General features: G+C 43.5%; 3 protein-coding genes across 9 annotated transcripts; 2 read left to right on the top strand and 1 right to left on the bottom strand.

The window, feature by feature from the left end:
* The first annotated feature begins 10,890 nt into the window (after positions 1-10,890).
* Positions 10,891-15,395, top strand: LOC120957403 (high affinity copper uptake protein 1-like). 7 transcript variants are annotated; one of them, XM_049610162.1, is made up of 6 exons: positions 11,017-11,497; positions 12,013-12,248; positions 12,460-12,829; positions 14,236-14,282; positions 14,372-14,560; positions 14,665-14,783. In XM_049610162.1, exons 2-5 carry the CDS (start codon positions 12,111-12,113, stop codon positions 14,405-14,407), a joined length of 591 nt encoding a protein of 196 aa, XP_049466119.1. In that variant the 5' UTR covers positions 11,017-11,497; positions 12,013-12,110; the 3' UTR covers positions 14,408-14,560; positions 14,665-14,783. The 7 variants fall into 7 exon arrangements, with proteins under 7 accessions (XP_040235536.2, XP_049466119.1, XP_040235539.2 ...); XM_040379605.2 differs by lacking the exon at positions 14,372-14,560; XM_040379602.2 differs by lacking the exons at positions 11,017-11,497; positions 14,236-14,282; positions 14,372-14,560 and adding an exon at positions 10,891-11,010 and having other exon boundaries at positions 14,665-15,395.
* On the bottom strand, positions 15,266-17,768 carry LOC120957402 (mediator of RNA polymerase II transcription subunit 18). The gene is made up of 3 exons (XM_040379600.2): positions 17,555-17,768; positions 15,914-16,004; positions 15,266-15,843 (listed from the first exon to the last, which is right to left on the bottom strand). Exons 1-3 carry the CDS (start codon positions 17,677-17,679, stop codon positions 15,424-15,426), a joined length of 636 nt encoding a protein of 211 aa, XP_040235534.1. The 5' UTR covers positions 17,680-17,768; the 3' UTR covers positions 15,266-15,423.
* A 565-nt stretch (positions 17,769-18,333) lies between these two features.
* LOC120956502 (delta-aminolevulinic acid dehydratase) lies at positions 18,334-20,228 on the top strand. The gene is made up of 5 exons (XM_040378000.2): positions 18,334-18,856; positions 18,930-19,077; positions 19,215-19,667; positions 19,741-19,857; positions 19,925-20,228. The coding sequence occupies exons 1-5, from the start codon at positions 18,747-18,749 to the stop codon at positions 20,081-20,083; spliced, it is 987 nt and encodes a 328-aa protein (XP_040233934.2). The 5' UTR covers positions 18,334-18,746; the 3' UTR covers positions 20,084-20,228.
* The last annotated feature ends 225 nt before the right edge of the window (positions 20,229-20,453 follow it).

The raw sequence follows: 20,453 nt of genomic DNA, 5'->3' as shown, positions 1-20,453 counted from the left end.
CGAATATTAGCGTCGAAGTCGAATTTCAAGGTTTGCAGACAAATTATAGCTAATTTTCGTATGATTTTGCTTGAAGTGGTAGGTTTTAGCCACTAAATTTATTATTTGATCTGATTTCAACTGAAGGTTACAATTTTATTGGTTACCTTTTAAAATGGCGTTTTCAAATTCGATCAAAAGGAAAATTATTTTGCATTTGACATTCGATGTGTAAAATTAGTACAATTTGCTATAAGAACTGTCAAATTTAGAAAATAACGTATAGCGAAATCGCGTATGTCGAGAATATTGTAACAATTGATTTGAAATTTTAATCTTAAATTCAATGATTTTCTTATACTAACAAATGGGCAAATCTATGCTTAAAACAACATTTTGAATTTAAAGTATAATTAAATCTTATCAAAAATGCTATGAAAACATAATGGTCGCAAAAAAATCTGCTAGATCAAACTAAATTTTACAGAAATTAACTTTATTGCACTTAAGCTCTATGCAACTGTTATGCACATTTTGTGAGCTACTGTATATTAAGGATTAGTTTCCATCGCTCTACAAATGTTGTAACAATACGTTCACAGAGAAATGTTGAATAGATGTGTGTAATTTATCATTCTGTTCCAATATTTGGGAAAACAACCTTTAACCCTCGTGTGTAATGTTTTATGTGTTGATTTGTATATTGTGAGACATCACAAAAAAAAACAATATTTCATTTTCACTAAACGACTGAATATGAGGAGAATTATTTATTTTTTGAACAAACATAATTTTGTTGCACAACGACAAAACGATCGTTAAATTAAGAAAAATCGAGAAGAAAGTACACCTTTAATTTGTGATTGTGAATATGATCACCATCGCAATATCACAATATGATCAAAACTGCAAAGTAAAGCTCTTCAAAAATACATTAATGTCATTCTCATTTTTCTCAATATTAAACTCATTTCCAGACGCACCTGATTCTAGAGCATTTGGCACCGATTCCCTATTGGCACGTGTGCAAAAAAAAAACAATATACTCGTTGCGATATATCTAATAACCCGACCATAAAACTGGAACCTAATTACCGGCAGGAAAGTGAATTAAAGAAAGAGAAAATAGTGAACCCAAACACACCCAGTCCCAGTCCGCCCCCTCGTGGGTTCGTAAATGAGAAATTCATTTATTTGCCCACTATTTGGCCGGCTCTAGCTCTTATTATTTTTATCGCTCGGTTTTGCCGATCAGTGTTAGTACCCCTTACTTAGCTGTACATCCTACAATTGAGAGCGCGTTATCATTGATCCGAAACGATCCGGGCGTACTGGGGCGCTGGCGGGCGATACGCTAACGGGTTGACTTTACGAAACGGGGAGGAGAGCTGCATTTTATAAAATCATTTTCATTTCAGTTTCATCCTCAGTCGCGCATTGTCTTTGATGCCTCACAGCACAACCGGCCGGCTATTGGTTTTCCATCGTTTTTTTTATAAACAGTTTCACTGATCAGTTGGTGGAAAATATTAAAAAAAGAGCCAATTGCTCGAAATGCTACACGATCGTGCTTGGGTGATTCATTTTCCCGCTGATCGATTCGGAGTGGTAGGCTCCTCTTTTTTTTTTTGCTGTACTCTTAACTGTGTCACACTCACGTGGCAATAACCCCGAAAAAAAGGGTTAACAAAAATTACACTCCCAAAAATGTGTTTTCTTGCGCACGAAATGTGAAACCATTAATTCATTTAGCGTGCATACGCGTTTCGGGCATGGCAACGACAAAAGCAACACCAACATCGATCGCACAACTTTCACTAAGTACGCGCCTAATTGAATCAGACGGTCCAAATTAAAGCGGTCCACATCCCCACCCCGCCCCGCCAAAAGTGCCCTCTGGCTGTCCTTGAACCCCGGGGCCGCAGGCGAAAGGGTTATCGCGAACGCTTTTCACTTTCAGCGGGGGCAAAGCAGTATCAAGTTACCGGTGAACCAATTACGAGGAGCGAATCCTCCGACCGAACGACAGGAAAATGCGCATCAATGTGTCCTGGTGGAGCTTACGCGGCACTTCCGTCAGCCAGGTGTGCCAGTGTGTGGTGGAATTTTTGGTTACCGGTTGGGTAATTAAGCTTGACTCTCTGGAACGGGGTATTTGAATACAATTAATACAATATTTATATAATTTTATTCGAGAGCAATGTCTCTACCGGTCTATCACAACTAACCATCTTGTGAAAAAAAAAAACAAATAAAATTCAAGAAATACTTTCGTTCTTGCACGGTTCTTATTTACACCGGCCAATCAGCGCCAGTCACTTCCATCCAGAGATGGTACACGCAAAAGGGGTATAATTCAATTAACGCCCAGTGTGTGCGCATAAAAACGCCGGCTAATGCGTGCTCTGCTGTACATGTAACATCCCACACGAATGCGTGTTTCTCGTATAAATTTAGCTGGGACATATGCCAGCAGACTAATTGATCGATTACCTAATACGAATTTTTAAAAATTTAAATTTTAATGTTTGGTACGATACTTTGGGGTATCGTACTTTTTAGTTGGGTAGTTTGAAAAAAAAATACAATAATTCAACAAAAAATTGTTAATTGCATTTTTCCGAATAGCTTAGCTTCATACCTAAATTCTCAAAATGCTTGTACTTCTTTGCTGTCTCATAAAACTACCTCTCTCGTTAGACCCCAAAACACAGATCAACGAGGTTCGACTGTGTAACTATACCAATCATACTTTATATTATTAAAAACGATTCCAGACAGAATTTGGAAGAAGAGCGATATTCGGGGACACAATCCTGGATCTGGACTAGAACTCACACATCTCCGATCTGTTCGATCTTCGACCATAGACTTAACCTCGGCGCTAATCAGTCTCAGTGTACAGTTGAGGTTAACGCTCAATATAAAATTGTTTGCGTTCGTTTATTGTTCATTATTCATCGTTTAATTCGAGTTTAATGTACGTTTTATAGTTTGCTCCAACTATTGTTACCCAAATGTCTTGGGAAAACCTTAAAAACAATATTTAGGTGTACATGATATTGTCAAAATTAATTTATCGTGAAATATGAAATATGAGATAATATCAGAGGTCACTATAGAGTGAAATTTGGCTTTTATGTTCAAATTCTGGAATCATTTAAATTGATTTAGTTAAATAATCAGAATTTAAAATAAATCATCCTCTCTTTTTAAATCTGATAAACGACTACTAAATGTAACAGAATAGATTAAAGATACAATTAATAATACTACGAACTCAATTAGGCGCGTTTTGTTTTCGATGGTGGTTGGTGAAAAAAGGTTATAATATAATCTTTACAAAATTACAAACAAGCAATCATGTTTACACGGATATACATATCTAATGCCCAAGCCTTACCCGTTGCTTTGCTTCGTTGCTTCAAGTGCTAATCATACCTCTCCCGTGCGACAGGGGATTGTGCCATGTGACCAGTCCAGTAATTCGGTATCTCGCCCGGCCCGGAATGGAGTGATTTTTAATTGAATTAGTTTTGTCAGCCCCATCCCTCCATCCCATTCTACCCCTTTTCCAAACCCCAGAAGCAGAGCGTGCGAAAACGTTACACACTTCATTATCGCCAGCTCGGGCACGGAAGGGAAGTGATTTGGCAAAAAAATGGGCGATTTAAAACACTGTACACTGGATGGAGAGTCCTCTGGCGCGCTACTAATTTATACGGGTTGACAGAGACCCAGACCAGCAAAAAAAAAAACAAACAAAAAATCGGTCCAGGCGAGAGATCGATGAGCGTTTTCCTCACACCGTTTTATGCCCAGGGCGGACGATAGGTGCGAGTGATTTGTCAACGCGGTCCCGGGACTCAAACAAACCCCGGATGACGGATGAGGCAACCCTGGATGCGAATTTTTTGGTAAGGCTCCCACGAACACCGGTGCCACGGTGTTTTCCCCCACCACTCAGTTGATTTGTAGCATTATCGATATAATCGATGGGCTGGATATGGCGTGCACCAAGGCGTAAATTGGCTCAACTATTGGGTGCTCTCCCACGATTTTCAGCCCAACACTTGGGCAAAGGGGGTCGCGTCTTGTCATGAACATGCAAGCGCGATAAGACTAATTTGAAGGTGAAGAATCACCCGGAATGTGATGGTCAGTTAGGTAATTTGATGTGTCTATTTTTAAAAGCGCATAAAAGAGGCTTACATGCTCTCTCTGCGCCACTTAAATCAGCAGAATATTCCTTTTTTTATAATTTATAATTGCAAAATCACTAACCAATTTGAAATAACGATTTGTGGGGTATTTTTTTAATTGATTGATCAGTCTAGTCTCTCTTTTGTTTTCGATTATACCTCCTACTTTATGTAATGGTCGATTAAAAGTTCAGTACGTAAACTCCGCGATCGGGCAAGATCGAGCATTGAACCGTTGACGGACGTGCTACTAGAGCTATCCTTTAACGTCTACGCTACAGGACGCAATGTTCACGATGGCGTTAATTTGCGACAAAAATTGATTACCAGGTGCCACGGAAGAACTTATTACAATTTCTACTTAATCGTGTAAGCTGATCTAACCAAGCATAGAGGATTATAGTTGAAAATAAAAAGGCCCAGGATTGTTTATGGATTCATTTAAAAATTCTTACAAAAGCTATTAATTTGTGGTTTGCTTTCAAACACGCTTTTATATTGCCGAAGCTTTAAGGTGCATTTTTTCAATCCATCACAAGTAAACATCAAAGAATTACAAAATTGGCAGCTTTTTAGGCTACTCGTTCAATTAATTTTACTTTACCTCACAAACCTTTCCTTATAGCAAGGTGTCCATTATCAATATTTGCTACACAAACTATCAAACCATTCCTGCAGGTCGCGATTGACCGGATGTGATGTGATTACTTGCTTTCGTTCCTTGCAACTGTCCGTCAGACCGCCCAGCCAGACAAACCGATAGAATGAGATGGAAAGTGTATCGCCAGCGCGCGAAAAGGTGGCACAACACAGCAAAGAAGCACACACCGACATGGGCATCGTTCGACCGGCAGGATGGGCCGGACTATTTTTAATCTGATTTCGCGAAAGGATCGGAATGTGAGGCTATGGGCCCAGCAGCAGCAGCAACGGTTTCGAATGTGGCAACCTAAACATGATGCTCTCGTTTGATGCTGTGTTAGTAAGGGGAGCATCACTGTGTATGTGTATTTATTTTCTTGCCCGGAGGTCACCAAGATCAGGTTGATGGGGAGGCGCTCGCTTAGAAGCCAGGAACAGTAGCCAGAGCGCTGGGTGATGCGCCACCAACGGTCCCGACGAGTTGGCGAACAGGCGACGGACGATGAGCGATAACGATCCGGCTCGGATTGGCCGGTTTTTGGCAAGGGTGCCGGACATTCTTTTGTACCGGACCCATCAAGTCTAGTGCACGAGCGACGGATGGACCGATTGTTGTTGTGCACCCGTTAACCTAGGAAGTTAGGATGAGTGCGATTAGACGGGAATTTTGCAAAGGAAACAAACCTTGATGCGGCCTAATTTCGGGAGGCCTGCCGAAACCGCCAGGCGCAGACTGATAGGCGCATCTTTGCTTTCTTCAATTAGTCGGTACAACATCACGGGTACCAGCCCCACACACGTCGGGCGAACTTGGGTGCACAATATTTCGCAATGTGCCACAACAACGCAACATGTCAACGTGGAAGTTATCGCAAATTTAATGAATGAATTATTCCCTTATCGCCCGGCCGGTCAGGACCTGCACTTTGTCAGGAGGTTTTTTTTATAATGACTACGTAAATGTCACAGTTTTTTTGTGTGTATTTTTTAATGTTTTGCACATGATTGGAACAGTTCGGCGAATTAAGCTAAACAGTGAGGGAAACCGACGCAAGCAAAAATTTATATTTATCAAATTTCATTTAGTTTTTTTTGTAACATTTTGCCATCATAAAAATATTATACAAGGACGGACACATTATGACAATTGTAGTATTTTTTTTTATTTAAACGTTAAAAAAGGCAAGCGGAAAGTATAAACATTAAATCAATGAACTTACAATTTTAATACGCAATGTAATTAACCGTTCTTCATGCAACGTGCACCCGTTTTTCAGATTTTCAAAATTGTGCTTTTGGCTGCGTGCACGACGAACGTACGCAGCCAGTCAATAAAAAAAGCTCGTTGTAGCATTAAGCACGGGTTTAACACGACAAAGCGAAAGGCCATGGGAGTGACAAAATGCTGACAAATTTTTCAAAATGTGAGCTTTTGTCACTTTTTTGAGCTTCTGTCAAAATTTTGTGACCTGGAGCAGCCAGGAAAAAAAGTTGACAAAATTTGACGTTCGTGAAAAAGCGTAAACAAACAGCCATTTGGCGCAGTTGTGACCCATTGTTATGATAATAATGCTAAAATGCATGATTCTAATTGATTTATGTACCTACCCAAGTGCCACAAATCCACTAAACGACCACTAAACGGCTTCTAAACGACTCAAGTTCTCTACCTAAACGGAATATAGAAAGACTTCGTTTAGCAGACGGCAAACGACTCATGCATTCTAAAAATAGAAAAAAAGCTGGTGGCGCTCTCTGTTGGTGGGATACCCCAACCAGTTGAGCTTCCTCGCTTGGAGGAGAGCTTTCTCATTTCCTCTGTACTGTTGTATGGTTTCGCATTGAAGTTATGCATCGCTAGAACTAGAACGGTGATACGATTGTTTAAATACTAAACTCCAACGGAAACCACCAGCACTGAAGCAAGTGAGATTTAAGTGATGGTCGTTGGTGTTGATACCCGTGTATCTGACCACACGACCAATCTTATAGATTTTTGCTCGCAAATAGTGTTGGGCATTGTGCGCGAGTGCGCACTGTGCGCACAGCACACCTCATTGTGCGCACTGCACAGCACACTTTGTACTGTGCGAGCACACTTCGCACAGTGCGCGCACTTCGCACTTTTCGCACAGTGCGCGCACTTCGCACTTTTCGCACACTTCGCACAGTGCGGGCACTTTTCGCACACTCCGCACAGTGCGCGCACTTTTCGCACAGAGTGAGCACACTTCATACTGTGCGAGCACACTCCGCACAGTGCGCGCAAGCCTGCGACGCGAATAACAGTTTTCGCGTGAAACCAGCTGTCTGTTTTATTGCACAATCGCAAAGCGATGGCTCCGAGTACAAGCACAGACACGTCTCATCTCAGCCAAATTCAAGAGAAACCTCAACCCACTGGAGCGTCGTTTACCTACGACATTCACAGTTCATAGTAGTTTTAAAGAGACGCGTGCTTGGTGTCAGCCGAATTTCCTGATAATTTCTCCGGCTACGGACCGCTGTGTTGATATTGTGTTTCGGGGCCTTTAAATTTTTGTCTGGGTGTGTTGTATCCTTGTGTTTGTGTAACGGGTTTTCAATGGTGGTCAAGCGCAGCGTTCTGTGCATTCGATTCTCGCAGCAAATGTCTCCGCGCGGTTTCGGTGTGCTCGTGCACCGGCCATCCACACTTGCAAAGAAATATGTTGTTTCTCGCTCTACCCAATGCCTTGGGCCAACGATGATTAAATTGTATTGATTTCAGCAGTGCGCGCGTGTTTCAGCGTTCTGCGCTTTTGCCATGCGTAAAAGGGTGGAAAAGAAGAGCGTGGAATGAAGTGCAGCTCGTGGAATGAAATGGCCCTCAACATAGTTATTTTTGAAGCAATGCGGCCAGCGAGCTGAAAAGTTTGGAAGCCCCTGCTTTAAAGGATTGTATGTCACATGTATGTAGGTGTATGTCATATCGATGGGGTTTTCAATATTTGCATGGATCTACACATGCTTTCTGTTGGGACCAATAATAGCCCTCGTGGATGGGCGGAGGGTGGGGGGGGGGGGGGTTGGGCTTGAAGAGGTCAGGTGTCCGCCAAGTTCATCCACTGTTAGACGAACCCGATTGCTGAGTAAATGAACTCTAAGAGAAAAAGCTGACACTGGTCGTGTGTTCGTGGTCTTTGTGTACGTACCACCATGGTACGAAGTGTGCTCGCACAGTGCAAAGTGAAGCAAGTGAAGCTTGCACTGTGCGAAGTGTGCGAAAAGTGCGGAGTGTGCTCGCAATGTGCGAAGTGTGCGAAAAGTCCGGACTGTGCTCGCACTGTGCGGAGTGTGCGAAAAGTGCGCGCACCGTGCGAAAAGTGCGGAGCGCGCGCACAGTGCGTAGAGCGCGCACAGAGCGAAATGTGCACCGCACACTGAGATGTGCGTGCGTGTGCGCACAGCACACCCAATTGTGCTCTTTTTCCCAACACTACTCGCAAAGTTAGAAGGCTATATAGGTCACGATAAGATGAAACTTGTTGAAACACATTGCGAGAAAAGGATGGCAATATAATGATGAGTTGTAATACGCCATCTATTGATCAAACCAATGAAGCTATGGAGCTTTCATTTTTTTTCTATGGATTTCAATTTTCCAGTCGTTTAAGCTTAATCTGTGGCGCTTGGGTAGTTAGTGCTTCTTAAACAAAATATCGATGATATTCAGATGTTGGAGCTTTTTGTCGCTCTTGTGTATGTTTTTGGTGCGGCCACGAGAAAAGCTCTTTTTTGCAGTTGACAAGCAATTTTGATAAAGTTGAAAAAAATTTCAACATTTTTTCAGCTCCGTGGCCACGTGCTAACTGGTTTGATCAATAGATGGCGTATTACAACTCATCATTATATTGCTATCCTTTTCTTGCAATGTGTTTCGACAAGTTTCATCTTATTATGAGCTATATAGCCTTATAACTTTCTGAGCAAAAATCTATATGAATGGTCGTGTGGTCAGATACGTGGGTATCAACACCAACGACCATTACTCAAATCTCACTTGCTTCAGTGCTGGTGGTTTCCGTTGGAGTTTAGTATTTAAACAATCGTATCGCCGTTCTAGTTCTAGCGATGCATAACTTCAATGCGAAACCATACAACAGTACAGAGGAAATGAGAAAGCTCTCCTCCAAGCGATGAAGCTCAACTGGTTGGGGTATCCCACCAACAGAGAGCGCCACCAGCTTTTTCGCTATTTTTAGAATGCATGAGTCGTTTGCCGTCTGCTAAACGAAGTCTTTCTATATTCCGTTTAGGTAGAGAACTTGAGTCGTTTAGAAGCCGTTTAGTGGTCGTTTAGTGGATTTGTGGCACTTGGGTTGTCATGATAATAATGCTAAAATGCATTATTCTAATTGATTTCCTGAATTGATTTCTGTATTACAGGGTTACAGGATTTATTGGTCGGTTCCCATAATGTTGTGGTTGCTTCCCATATCTTTTGGTGTGTTCCCATGATTTATTGGGCGTTTGCCAGAATTTTAAGGTTCAATTGTATTTATATCTAATCGAATGATACCAATACATTATGGGAACGAACCAAAAATCTACGGGATACGATGAAAAAATCGTGAGACGAGCCCAAAAAAATATATGGGAACCAACCAATGAATCGTGGGAAACCCTGTAAAAACCACATAATGCCAAGCATTTATTATATTTTTTGGTGAGAAGTCCAAAGCGGATTTCTTCAAACGCTGTTTGTAAAGCAGTTGTATTATAATTTTAGCAAAATGGTCCAGCGTAGTAAAGGGGAAGCTTTGTGACTGAATGAAACAAATTCATTAAAAATAACCATAGAGCTCCAATTTGCAAATTGGGAAGAGTCAAATTGATAAACCAAGAGTAAAATTATGTCAAAGTTTTTTTTTAATATGTGTAAGGTCACGGAAACGGACGTGACAAAATGCTGTTTTTTTAAATCAAGAGCTTTTGTCACTTTTGTAAAATCCTACGATAATCCGAGGCTTCACTTTCTGTTGTGTTTTACAGCTTTTTGTACCAAAATTTTGTCAATGTGTCATATTTGATACAGCCATCGCTTTTGCATCTCGCTCTTTTTGCAGTTGACGAGCAGGAACACAGGAAAAAGCCGTTTCTAGGCAGCAGAGAGACGTATTTTACCGATCAATGAACTAGTGTATCGTTCAATTGTCTAACCGTTGACAGTCCCACGATTTTTAGAAACTGCACAAACCCATAATAAAATAATGGCAAAACTATATTAAAATAAAATAATGTTGGCCCAATTAGCAAACCATTCCTTTACACAAAAGATGATGTGCCAAATGTGTCATTATTATTATCTTGCATCTCTCCCCCTCACCCTACGCGACGATTGAAACGAAACGGAGAACAAAAACACAGCCCGAGTCTCACTCAGCCAAAACACTATTCAATTAATAATTAATAATTCAGGTTAATAGTATTCAATGGCTTGCAATGAACCTCTCAAAATCAGAAAATTAACCAAAAGCATAAAAAACTATAGATTTAGGGATTTTAGTCATTAAAAACTGGTCAGAGATGTTTTTCTCTTAAGGTTTTAGCGACTCTCGGACTCCAGCTGCCGTTTAGCGGCTCCCAACGATTCCGCATGGCTTCGACATCAATTTGTGTTTGTTTCCGGTTCCCAAATTTCGAACCATCATCCGCACCTACCATCGTCCAAATCCCTAGGCTTCTCGATACGAGCCTTGTTATCTATAAATTTTAATTTGTCCCAAATTAGCTCAAATACACATAGGATAAAACAGAAAATAGTTCCTATCAGACAAATACAGAAGCAAAAAAGACAAAATGTATGCTGAATATAAAAGAAATGGCAATTAAGAGGCAAAATGTACCCAACACGACTGTAATTTCATTTCTTTGCCACAAAAGTAACAGATTCAACGAGTATTTTAAATCTTTCAACCTGTTGAATTATTTCACTGCAATAAAACTCAACCCACCGAAACTTTTCTCAAGCAAATCGAACGCACTACGTGTAAATGCCGCTTAATACCGCTCAAGGACGGCAGAGGTTGAAAGAGACAACAACAACACATCGCCACACAACGCGCGTCTTCTATGGCATCTCTCTTTCTACCCGTGTAAAGCACAAATTTCGTTCGACTGTCGTCGCTGAGCGGAAAAGGAGAGGGACTAGGGGCGTGAGGGACTGGTAGGTGTAAAACTCGGACCCGAAAGGAAAAGTAAAGACAAACACAAGAGAAAAAAAACAACAAACCACTCTTTCAAAACACAGCTGACACAAGCACAGCATTTTCGGGGTGTTGTTTCGTAGGCTTCTGCTCCCCGTGTGTGGGTTTAAACAAAACTGTTCACCAATCAAACCACCACAATTAGATGGTTGATAGAAAAAGATTCTAAAGTGCTACAGAACCACCCAACCAGTTTGTGTTGTTTTGTTTGGATAAAACGGCTTTGTTAGCATCAAGCAGATTGTCGCAGCAGAAAAGAGTGTGGGAAGTTTGCACAACAACAACACCCTCCCGCGCTCGTATCCATTTCACCCCACAAGTGCCCACACTGCCAAGACCGTTGTTGCTATTGTGCCACACGGAGATTAGGGAGAAGCGTAGATGAACCACCGCACATCCGCCCAGTGGGTTCTTTCCCTTGATTGAGGCTGATTAAACCCACAAAAGGTAAGCTGTGCAAGCTCGATGCTGCAAAGTGATTGGGTGGGGTGGTGTGGCGCATTATTACATAAAAATCCGCATGCCCCCAAAAACCGGATCAATGGGCCAAACCAATGTGTGCGCGTGCATGTGTGCTTGTGTGTTTTAAAACCTGAATTGCCGTCCTTGTGTTTTACTTTCCGTTGTTGGTTAAATAACAACGCCAGGGGAAGGCTTCTTCGTAGGTACACCAGCACTACCAGTTCTTCCTCCCCAGTGTGGAGTGCAGGCCACAAAAAGCAGGCCATCTCAATCGGTCGATGGTCATCGTTTGTGGTTACGCACCACACACACGCTTATCATCGGGCCGGGAGCAGAGATTGCTGCGTGCACTGTAAACTATTGTGTGTGTATTCCCTCCCTTGCCTCCCTTCCAACTACACAAAATCACCCCCGTTCTGCCCATGAGTATCGGCCCTTATCGTGTCGTTTCTTCCAACGCGCTAACGTACTTTTGCTTTCTTTCTTTGCTTATCCCACAGGGCTGAGCATTCACGGTGGAGAGGACGACCAAAGCCGGGCAGTAGCAGTAGCATAATAGCATAACAGCGGTCACCACAACGTACCTGCACACGCGAGGATGATGCACATGTCCTTCTGGTGGGGCTCAAACGTGGGCGACGTGTTCTTTTCCGGCCTGACGGTGAACGGTACGGGACCAATGGTGGCCCTCTGTCTCACGCTGACCGCCCTGTCGGTGGCGTACGAGGGGCTAAAGGTAAGAAGGAGAGCAGCAGTGTGCCGTAGATAATGTGCAGCTACACGGTTCCGCCCGTTCGGCGAGTTCATTGACCGATAGGTGCCCCGTGCGTCTTTGTTTGGTGAAAAAACCGCACTTACAAAGTAGAACGAACGATATCTGAAATGACAATCGTGAGTTAGCACAGCCCATCGCTCAATAATTCATTTGTTTTACCTTTTTATTTTAGATCCACGGTGCTAAGGTGCGCGCTAGGACGGCACGCGAACGGGTACGATCCGCCTCGTGTCCACCGAGCGAAAGTGCCACCCTGCTTTCCCTTGAGGGTAGCGTCAGCAATGGGCCGCTAAGCGGCAGCAACCTATCGCGCCGCATCCGGAAGCTGGCCGCCGAAGCCGTCACCTTCCTCTTTCACAGCATGCTGGGATATGCGCTCATGCTGACGGTGATGGTGTACAATGGGTACCTGTTTGTGGCGGTCGTCGGTGGCATGGGGCTCGGTTACTTCCTGTTTGGCCACCTCTCGATGAAGGTGAACATGGAGAATATACAGGCGCACCAGACGAAAATGATCTGCACCACGCGCTGCCTACAGCAAGGTGAGTGTGTGGTTCAAAAGAGGGGCAGCAAAGTGACGTCTTTGTGTCAATGTTCACTTGAATCCCGATTGGGGGAGGGCAATCGACTTACCCATTTCATCTCTTTGTAGCACTAGCAACCTGCACAAGCACTGCTGCAAAATGTCATGAGCATCACGAGATACAGTCAGAATTCAATAATTGAACGTTTTTTAATTGGCATGTTTTTTAGTTGAACGCTCTTTAGTTGGCTGACAGTTCAATTAAAAAGCATGCGATTGTATGGAAAACCCAGTTTTTGAAAAATCACAAAAATCTCATGGCCTGCTGAGAAAAATTACAGAATATTTTTGTATGGAAAAACGTGCCAACTAAAAAGCACATAAAACAATAGTTGGCAGGGAATCGAGGTTCAACCAGTGAGTTCATACTGTACTCATCAACGAACCCAATGAACATATCCGTGGTAGCTTGATGCTCATTGCTGATACTCAATGAAAGTGCGTCATGACATGCCGAACACGACATGCGGGTGCTTGAGTCAATCGCGGGACTCTGACTCACAAGCTGCCGCCACAAGCATAATCATGACTTTTTCTGACTGTGAACACTGCTGCCAAATGCCACTGTTTCAGTCACCAAAACACTCTTGACTAAAACGAAGCTCAAATCACCTCACGTACACAACTGTGATGATCAGAAGTAAGACACAAACAGTTGGTTGACCATTCACAAGCTAAATGACATTTTGTTTAGCATCCAACTCTTGGCCACTCACTTGGTCATGACGTGTTCTGTCGGTGATAATCACAACATTCTTGGAATATACTTTGCGTGCGGTTCCACTGTCGGGTCGAATCAAGCGAGAAACAATGCTCATTTTGTTTCTTGGAACCATTTGCACGCATCGCATATCTCCCATGACTATCTTGATGATCACCGACAGAGAATATCACGACCAAGAATCACCAAGAGTGCATTGCACAAAATGTCACAAAGCATGTGATGGTCGCACCAACTGCTTGAGCCTCACCTCTGTTCATCACAATAGAGCTCGTGACGCTGACATGATTTTGTTTCAGCTGGAATTTGTCATGACTATGTCAGTGAGATTTTGCAGAACTGATCACAGTAAAAAGTCATGACAGAGTGACTGATCAAGCGATGGTCGCAAAAATGTCACGAAGCATGCATTGATCACACCAATCGTTTTGTGTATCACGTCTGATTATCACAATTGAGTACGTGCAGACGTGATATTTTGCATTTTTTGCATTTTGCAGCACTGCTAGCAACACACGCACAAATGTCATGTCTAATCGTCCTTTCTGATCATGTCCTGTTTCTTCTCTTCTTTCTCTCTCTCTCTCTCTCTCTCTCTTTCTTTCTCCTTCCGCTTTCTGAACGATTCTGCATTGGTGCAAAAGGTGCGGAAAGCTGCGCAATGAGCCACTCAGCGCCCTGTCCATCCGCTGTATGTGACAATCGGTTTTAGAACTGTTCTGTTGTGCCATTTTTTTCTTTTCCCTTATATCTTTTTCTGTTTCTTTTTGCCTGTTTTAGCGTACTACCCGCTCTAATTATCAAACCCTGACCTAAGTTGTATAGTATCATCATCCCTTGCGCCGTCATTCGAACACACATGCATACATTTTTAACCTTCCGAACACGCTGGCTACAGTTCCCCATTTCCTGTACAATAATCCCGCCACAATCCATCATCCTCGTTCTTCTGTGCCCGTCGTTTTTCTGGTTTGATTTTGTTGCTCTTTCTGTTCTGTGTTTTTAAGTTCCTGGTCTGATTTTGTTTCTCCTTTTTTGTGTTGCTGTCGCTTCCCTTATTTTTTTTGTTACAGAATCGGTAAACCCTTCCGCATCGACCAGTCTCGAGCATTACCCGCGTGACTCCTCGTCGTTGGACGCAGAGCATGGCACAAGCAGTCGGTATGGCATCGCGCACGGTTCGTCTGGCTGTCACTAGAGCGGGAAATGTAAAGCGTAAAACAAAAAACGGCCTACCGAACACAAATTACGATACAATTCCTGCACAGTACCCAAAGTCCCACACTATCCACTTGCTGGCGGTTTCCACGGGTTGATGCCGCACCGAAACTGTGATCTTTTAGCGCTTTTTCCGCCTCCCCGTCTGAAGCAGGGTGCTGAAGGAACCGACCAAAAGGGTCAACTAACACATGATCATACTTTAAATTAGCGGGGAAGAGAAGGTGCCAACCTATATAATTACCATTTCAACCAAGAACAAACAAACTAATTGACAATATTTAAGGAACAAAAAAGGGGGACCGGTCGCGTGCTATTTAAGTAACTAAAAAAAGGGGTGTTTGCTTCCAATCTTTTACAAAACAAAAAAATGCTTCCGTCTTTGTGTATTCTAATAATTTGTGATATTTTTGGTTGTCAAGCATCCTTCCCACAAAGGGGACTTTTCTTAAACTGTTTGTTTGTACAGAAACCTGCAAATGTTTATAATTGTATATTGAAGAGAGAGAGGGAAAAAAGGTGTAAAACTTTCGCAATAAAGCCACAAAAGACAATGCATCGTTACCACACTAAGTCATAAAGCAAACGGAAGAGCGAGGAATTATTTTTTGTTTTTACGGCATTTGGGCGAACCGCTTGTAATCAATCTTTTCCAGCTGCACCAGCGGTTTCAGCTGCTCGGCAAAGATGCGCATATCCTCGGCGATTGCGTCCTGGCCCTTGGGCGCCAGCACCGACAGCTCCACCAAATAGCTTTGGGAGATGGGTTCGGTCATGTTTTTCAAGATTTTAGAGACGGTAATCTTCATGCGACCCTTGCGAAACATGTACCCCTTGGTGGAGTACTCGAAATCGAGCCGGAAGCCCATCTCGGTCAGGAAATCGATCACGTGCGGGGTGCAGGCAATGTCGAGGCTGCTGCGGACCAGCGTGGGACGGGTCCGATCGCCCAGCTCGGGTTGACCGATGTAGCGCAGCTGGAGGGGGGCTTCCACGTCCTGCGCACGACGCACACGGACCGTCATTACCGGGGTCTAGGAGGAGAAATGGCGGAAAAGGTGTAAGTAATTTCGGGAATGGAGAAGTGTTGCACAGGTGAGTCACCTTCTCTGTAGGAAGCTTCAAGCTGAAGCACATTTCAATATCGCTGAAGGTTTCCGGGCTAGCGTCCACATTGTCGCAAAGACCTCGCAATCTGTGGAAATAGACAAAACATACATTTTACTGTTGTAGGTTTTCCTTAATTTAACCCATCTTCATGCCTCAGAGACGTATGTGAGAATTATAACTGATCGTTATAATCCATCGCGTTGTTGACTCCCATTTCAAATTTCATGCTTTCGCCAATTCTTCATTTGTATGATGTCCTTAGTTACTGCTCCCTTTTATTCTAATTATTGTATCATTATTTCCCAATATCGGTCTGTTGATCGAAACTGCGGCAATTTGGTGGATTCAGGTTTTCTGATATGATTTTCACATCATTATCGTTGTACCATTGTAGCACGTCCTTGCTATAATGGCAGCTTGCTGGATCAGGCCAAAACATGATTGGACCATCATGAGTCCCAATAATTGGCAAAATTCGTGTCTTAATGCACTCTTGCTAATACAAATCAGATTTAATTTTCTTATTCTTCACAATCACAATGGTGTTTTGCCACATGAACGGATTCCTTGTCAAATCCTTGCCAAATCCTTGTTAAAAAATTATAAAATCGACTTTCACGTAGGTTTCATCATCTATCAATCTATCTATCTATCAGCAAACCATGCGGGTTGGTCAGCACCAAATCGTACAGCTTCCGAGCCCGGTTTCTGGCCATTGTTTGTTGTTTAATGTTTCGATTGGGTACACGATCGTTCAGCTCTTCCAAAAGGCTCTCCAAGTAGCGCTAACTCGTTCACATGGAGCAAACTGATTGAGTTCGAGCGTGTCTATAGCTGCACACGTCTGACATGTGATTGGTGTGTGGTACCATTCCATCTACTGAAGAGTTCTACATGTGGAATTTGCCCCATGTACAAGCAAGAATAGAACGGAGCGTTGCAGTGATGTTCGTTTTTTTGTCGTGAATCTTTCCAGGCAGCGCCGACATGATGCTAGTGTCACTGGAAGTCTTTGGATCAGTTTCGAATATATTGTTTTCGTTAACTGTGGTTCTTCCGTGCTCAAAGGAATATAGGTAATTTCCTGCATGACAGTTTTGTAAGCACGGGTATGTTGTTGGCGGGATGGCCACGAGGTTTGATGGGTTCCTCCAGCCTCGACGATATGTTTAGCTCCGACACGCAAGCATTCTCGTTCTTTTTATGTACCGGTTCGTAAGAAGTGCCCTACTTTTTCTCGCCAGTAGGTGCAGGTTCAGGTTCGTTTTTTATCTCGCGGAAGCGCTAGTTGTTCTAGGGGAATACATATACCTCTAAATCCATAGAAAAGAAGAAGGGACATTCCAAAACTGGGACGCACATTCACGAACTTTATCGCCACCGAATAATGTCTATATCTCAGGCGTGAGACAAGACCTGAAAAGAGTCTATAAAATCTGGTTCCGGAAGACTCTATACTGGTTCAGCGTATCACTCCTCTTGGAGCGAGAGTTGTTGTGGAGGCACAAACCAGACAATATTATACATTGCACTGAATCTGGTACTGTCCTTTGCATCTGCAAGGACATCTGCATTGAGAGATCATCTGAAAAGAGGAACCATTATCCTTTAATCAACCCCCAAACCGATGCTTACCGGTGAAGCAGATTCTCGGCGGCCGAATCTAGTATCGAACCCTGCAGCAGAAACTCCTGATTCGGTATGATATTTGAGCTGAGCGCTTGCTGCAGCAACTCGGCAGCATTAACTTGTGCACCCATCGTTCGTTTGGGGAATGAGAGTTTTTATCACAAATTTCGGTTAAAAATGCAACCACAACTGGTAAATGTTTACCAGAGCGCGCAGCAGAGAAAAAAAGCAAACAATTCAACACAAACAAAGCGCTGTCACTTTATGACAGCTTGCGCGTGTGTCAAGTAGTGATGGGTTATCGGAATCGCACTCACAGCTTGGAATCGCTTGCGGGCTTTGCTACTCCGGCTCCAATTTCGGCTAAATAAAACCGACGATTCCACCAGGAGCCGTCCGGAGCCGTTCGGAGCCGTAGGAGTCAAATGTAAATCAAGAAGACATTGTTTTTACTTATCAACTCCTAATGTTGTATTAGATTTTATCGCTTCTACTGGCGATTTGAAGCACTTCAGGCTTTGGCTTAACGGTTCCGAGCTTGGAGTGTTGCACCTACCTTGCGGAACCGCTTCCGATTTTGGCGGAGTTGTTATTTGTATATTTTAGAGAGGCTTTAACTCCGACTGACTTCTTACGCCTAAATTTTGGCGGAGTCATTCGGAAGCGATTCCGAATTTTTGTTGAATTTACCCATCACTAGTGCCAGGGCAAGTAAAGGAAAGGTGAGCTACATGCACCTTGATTGTCAAAAACAGATGTTTCACCAGGAAGCAAACCACAGCAACATTTGTTGTATTGATATTTTTTAAAGAAAAGTGTGCAATTTACATATATAAACAGTATTAAATAAGCTAATAAGTGTTACAAGTGTCAGTCTAAAAATCGTCCATTGTTTCCGTCAAATATCATACCAAAACAACTCCATTCCACGATCCATTCCCAACAACCTTCCGGCGTTTCCGTGCTCATTGGTATGTGTGTGTGTTGTGCACGTGCTACAGGTGCCCAACACAAACAAAGCACGATCCTCGGCTGTAAATTACACAATCTAGCCAAGCTGCAATGATTCCAGCGTAAAGTCGCGCTCGCTATTTACTATTCATTGCCCACACGCGCCGGACGCTCGCTTTCTCGCTCTCTCTCGCTCTCCGATTCTCCACAATCTGCAAATCATTCCCCGATTGAAGAACCGTGCACCATGACGTCGGCAAGACTGCACAGCAGCATATTCCATCCCACGCTGCGAAAGCTCCAGTGCCAGGATGTGTCCATCGAAGCGCACAACCTGATGTACCCGGTGTTTTTGGTGTAAGGAAGCTTCCCACTTGCAGGTCAAAGTGTGCCGTGACAATGGCTAACATCGCTTTCTTTCCCTTTCCAGCGACGACGATGACGCAGTCCAGCCCATTCCAAGCATGCCGGGAGTGGCCCGGTACGGTCTCACCACCCTGCTGGCCCACCTGGAACCGCTCGTTGCGAAGGGTCTGCAATCGATCCTGCTCTTCGGTGTGGTTGATAAAATGCCCAAGGTATAACTTCAATGTGTTATGCTTCAATGTGCAAATCACCCAGTGCAGTGATAACACACACCATCGACACTTTCATTTTCACCAGCTCATCGTAATCACAAACAAACGATTTTTTTTAATTCGATTTTCATTTTTAGGACTCCACCGGTTCGGGTGCCGATTGCGCCACCAATCCGGTGATACGCGCCCTGCCCCGCCTGCGGGCAGCCTTCCCCGAGCTGCTGATTGCGTGCGACGTCTGCCTCTGCCCGTACACCGACCACGGCCACTGCGGTGTGCTGACCGCCGACGGGCTTATCGACAACGGGCCAAGCATTAAGCGCATCGCCGAAATTGCCCTCGCGTATGCACAGGCCGGTGCGCACATTGTTGCACCGTCCGACATGATGGACAATCGCATTGGCGCGATAAAGGAGGCACTGAGGGGGAGCAACCTCGAAAACCGTTGCTCCGTGCTGTCGTACTCGGTGAAGTTTGCGTCCGGCTTTTATGGGCCGTTCCGGGATGCGGCCAAATCGGCACCGGCGTTCGGCGACCGGAAGTGCTACCAGCTGCCACCGGGCTCGAAGGGCATAGCGAAGCGGGCTGCGGTAGGGCAATGTTTGCTAACCTTTTTTGCTATTGTTGTGTAAAATATATCCATTATTTGCTTTTATTTTATAGAAACGTGACGTGGAGGAAGGCGCCGACATGCTGATGGTGAAGCCGGGCATGGCCTACCTCGACATTGTGAAGCAAGTGAAGGACGACTATCCCGAGCTTCCACTGTTCATCTATCAAGTAGGATTATTGTTCAACTAATTTCCATTATTATTCAATTAATTGTTGAATTTATTACAATTTGCAGGTTTCGGGCGAGTACTCGATGCTGCTGAATGCCGGCCAAATCGGTGCCTTTGATCTGAAGACTGTCCTGTGGGAGGTGCTGGTCGGTATGCGCCGGGCCGGTGCCGACTGTATCATTTCCTACTTCACGCCGCTCGTGCTAGACTGGCTAAAAGAATGAGATTCCCCTTTGTCCTCGTGAAGCTGATAATAGTGATAACGTTTTGATTTGGTGTCGGGAACATCAGTATGTGTTTGTATTGACAAAACATCTTGTTTATTGTTGCAATGAATCTACTACACCCGAAAATTGTGTGTAAAAAAGGTATGAACTGTTCTTTTTCTAGAGAAAATATTAACTATTAATTTGGGGTTTCACATATATTTATGGACATTTCTACCAGTTTAAGGCAAATTGTTATTATTGCAATAATTTTCCTTTTATAATTATTTACTAAAATTCCCTTCAAATTTAACAGCTGCTTCCTAATTTGTAAGAAGTTTGTCACTTTTTAAGACGATTTAATTACAATTTCCCTAATTTGTTGCAA

This window comes from Anopheles coluzzii, chromosome 3 (assembly GCF_943734685.1).
Source record: "Anopheles coluzzii chromosome 3, AcolN3, whole genome shotgun sequence".
NCBI lineage: Eukaryota > Metazoa > Arthropoda > Insecta > Diptera > Culicidae > Anopheles > Anopheles coluzzii.
Note: the sequence above shows the minus strand (reverse complement) of the source record. Positions and strands in the feature narration are given on the sequence as shown.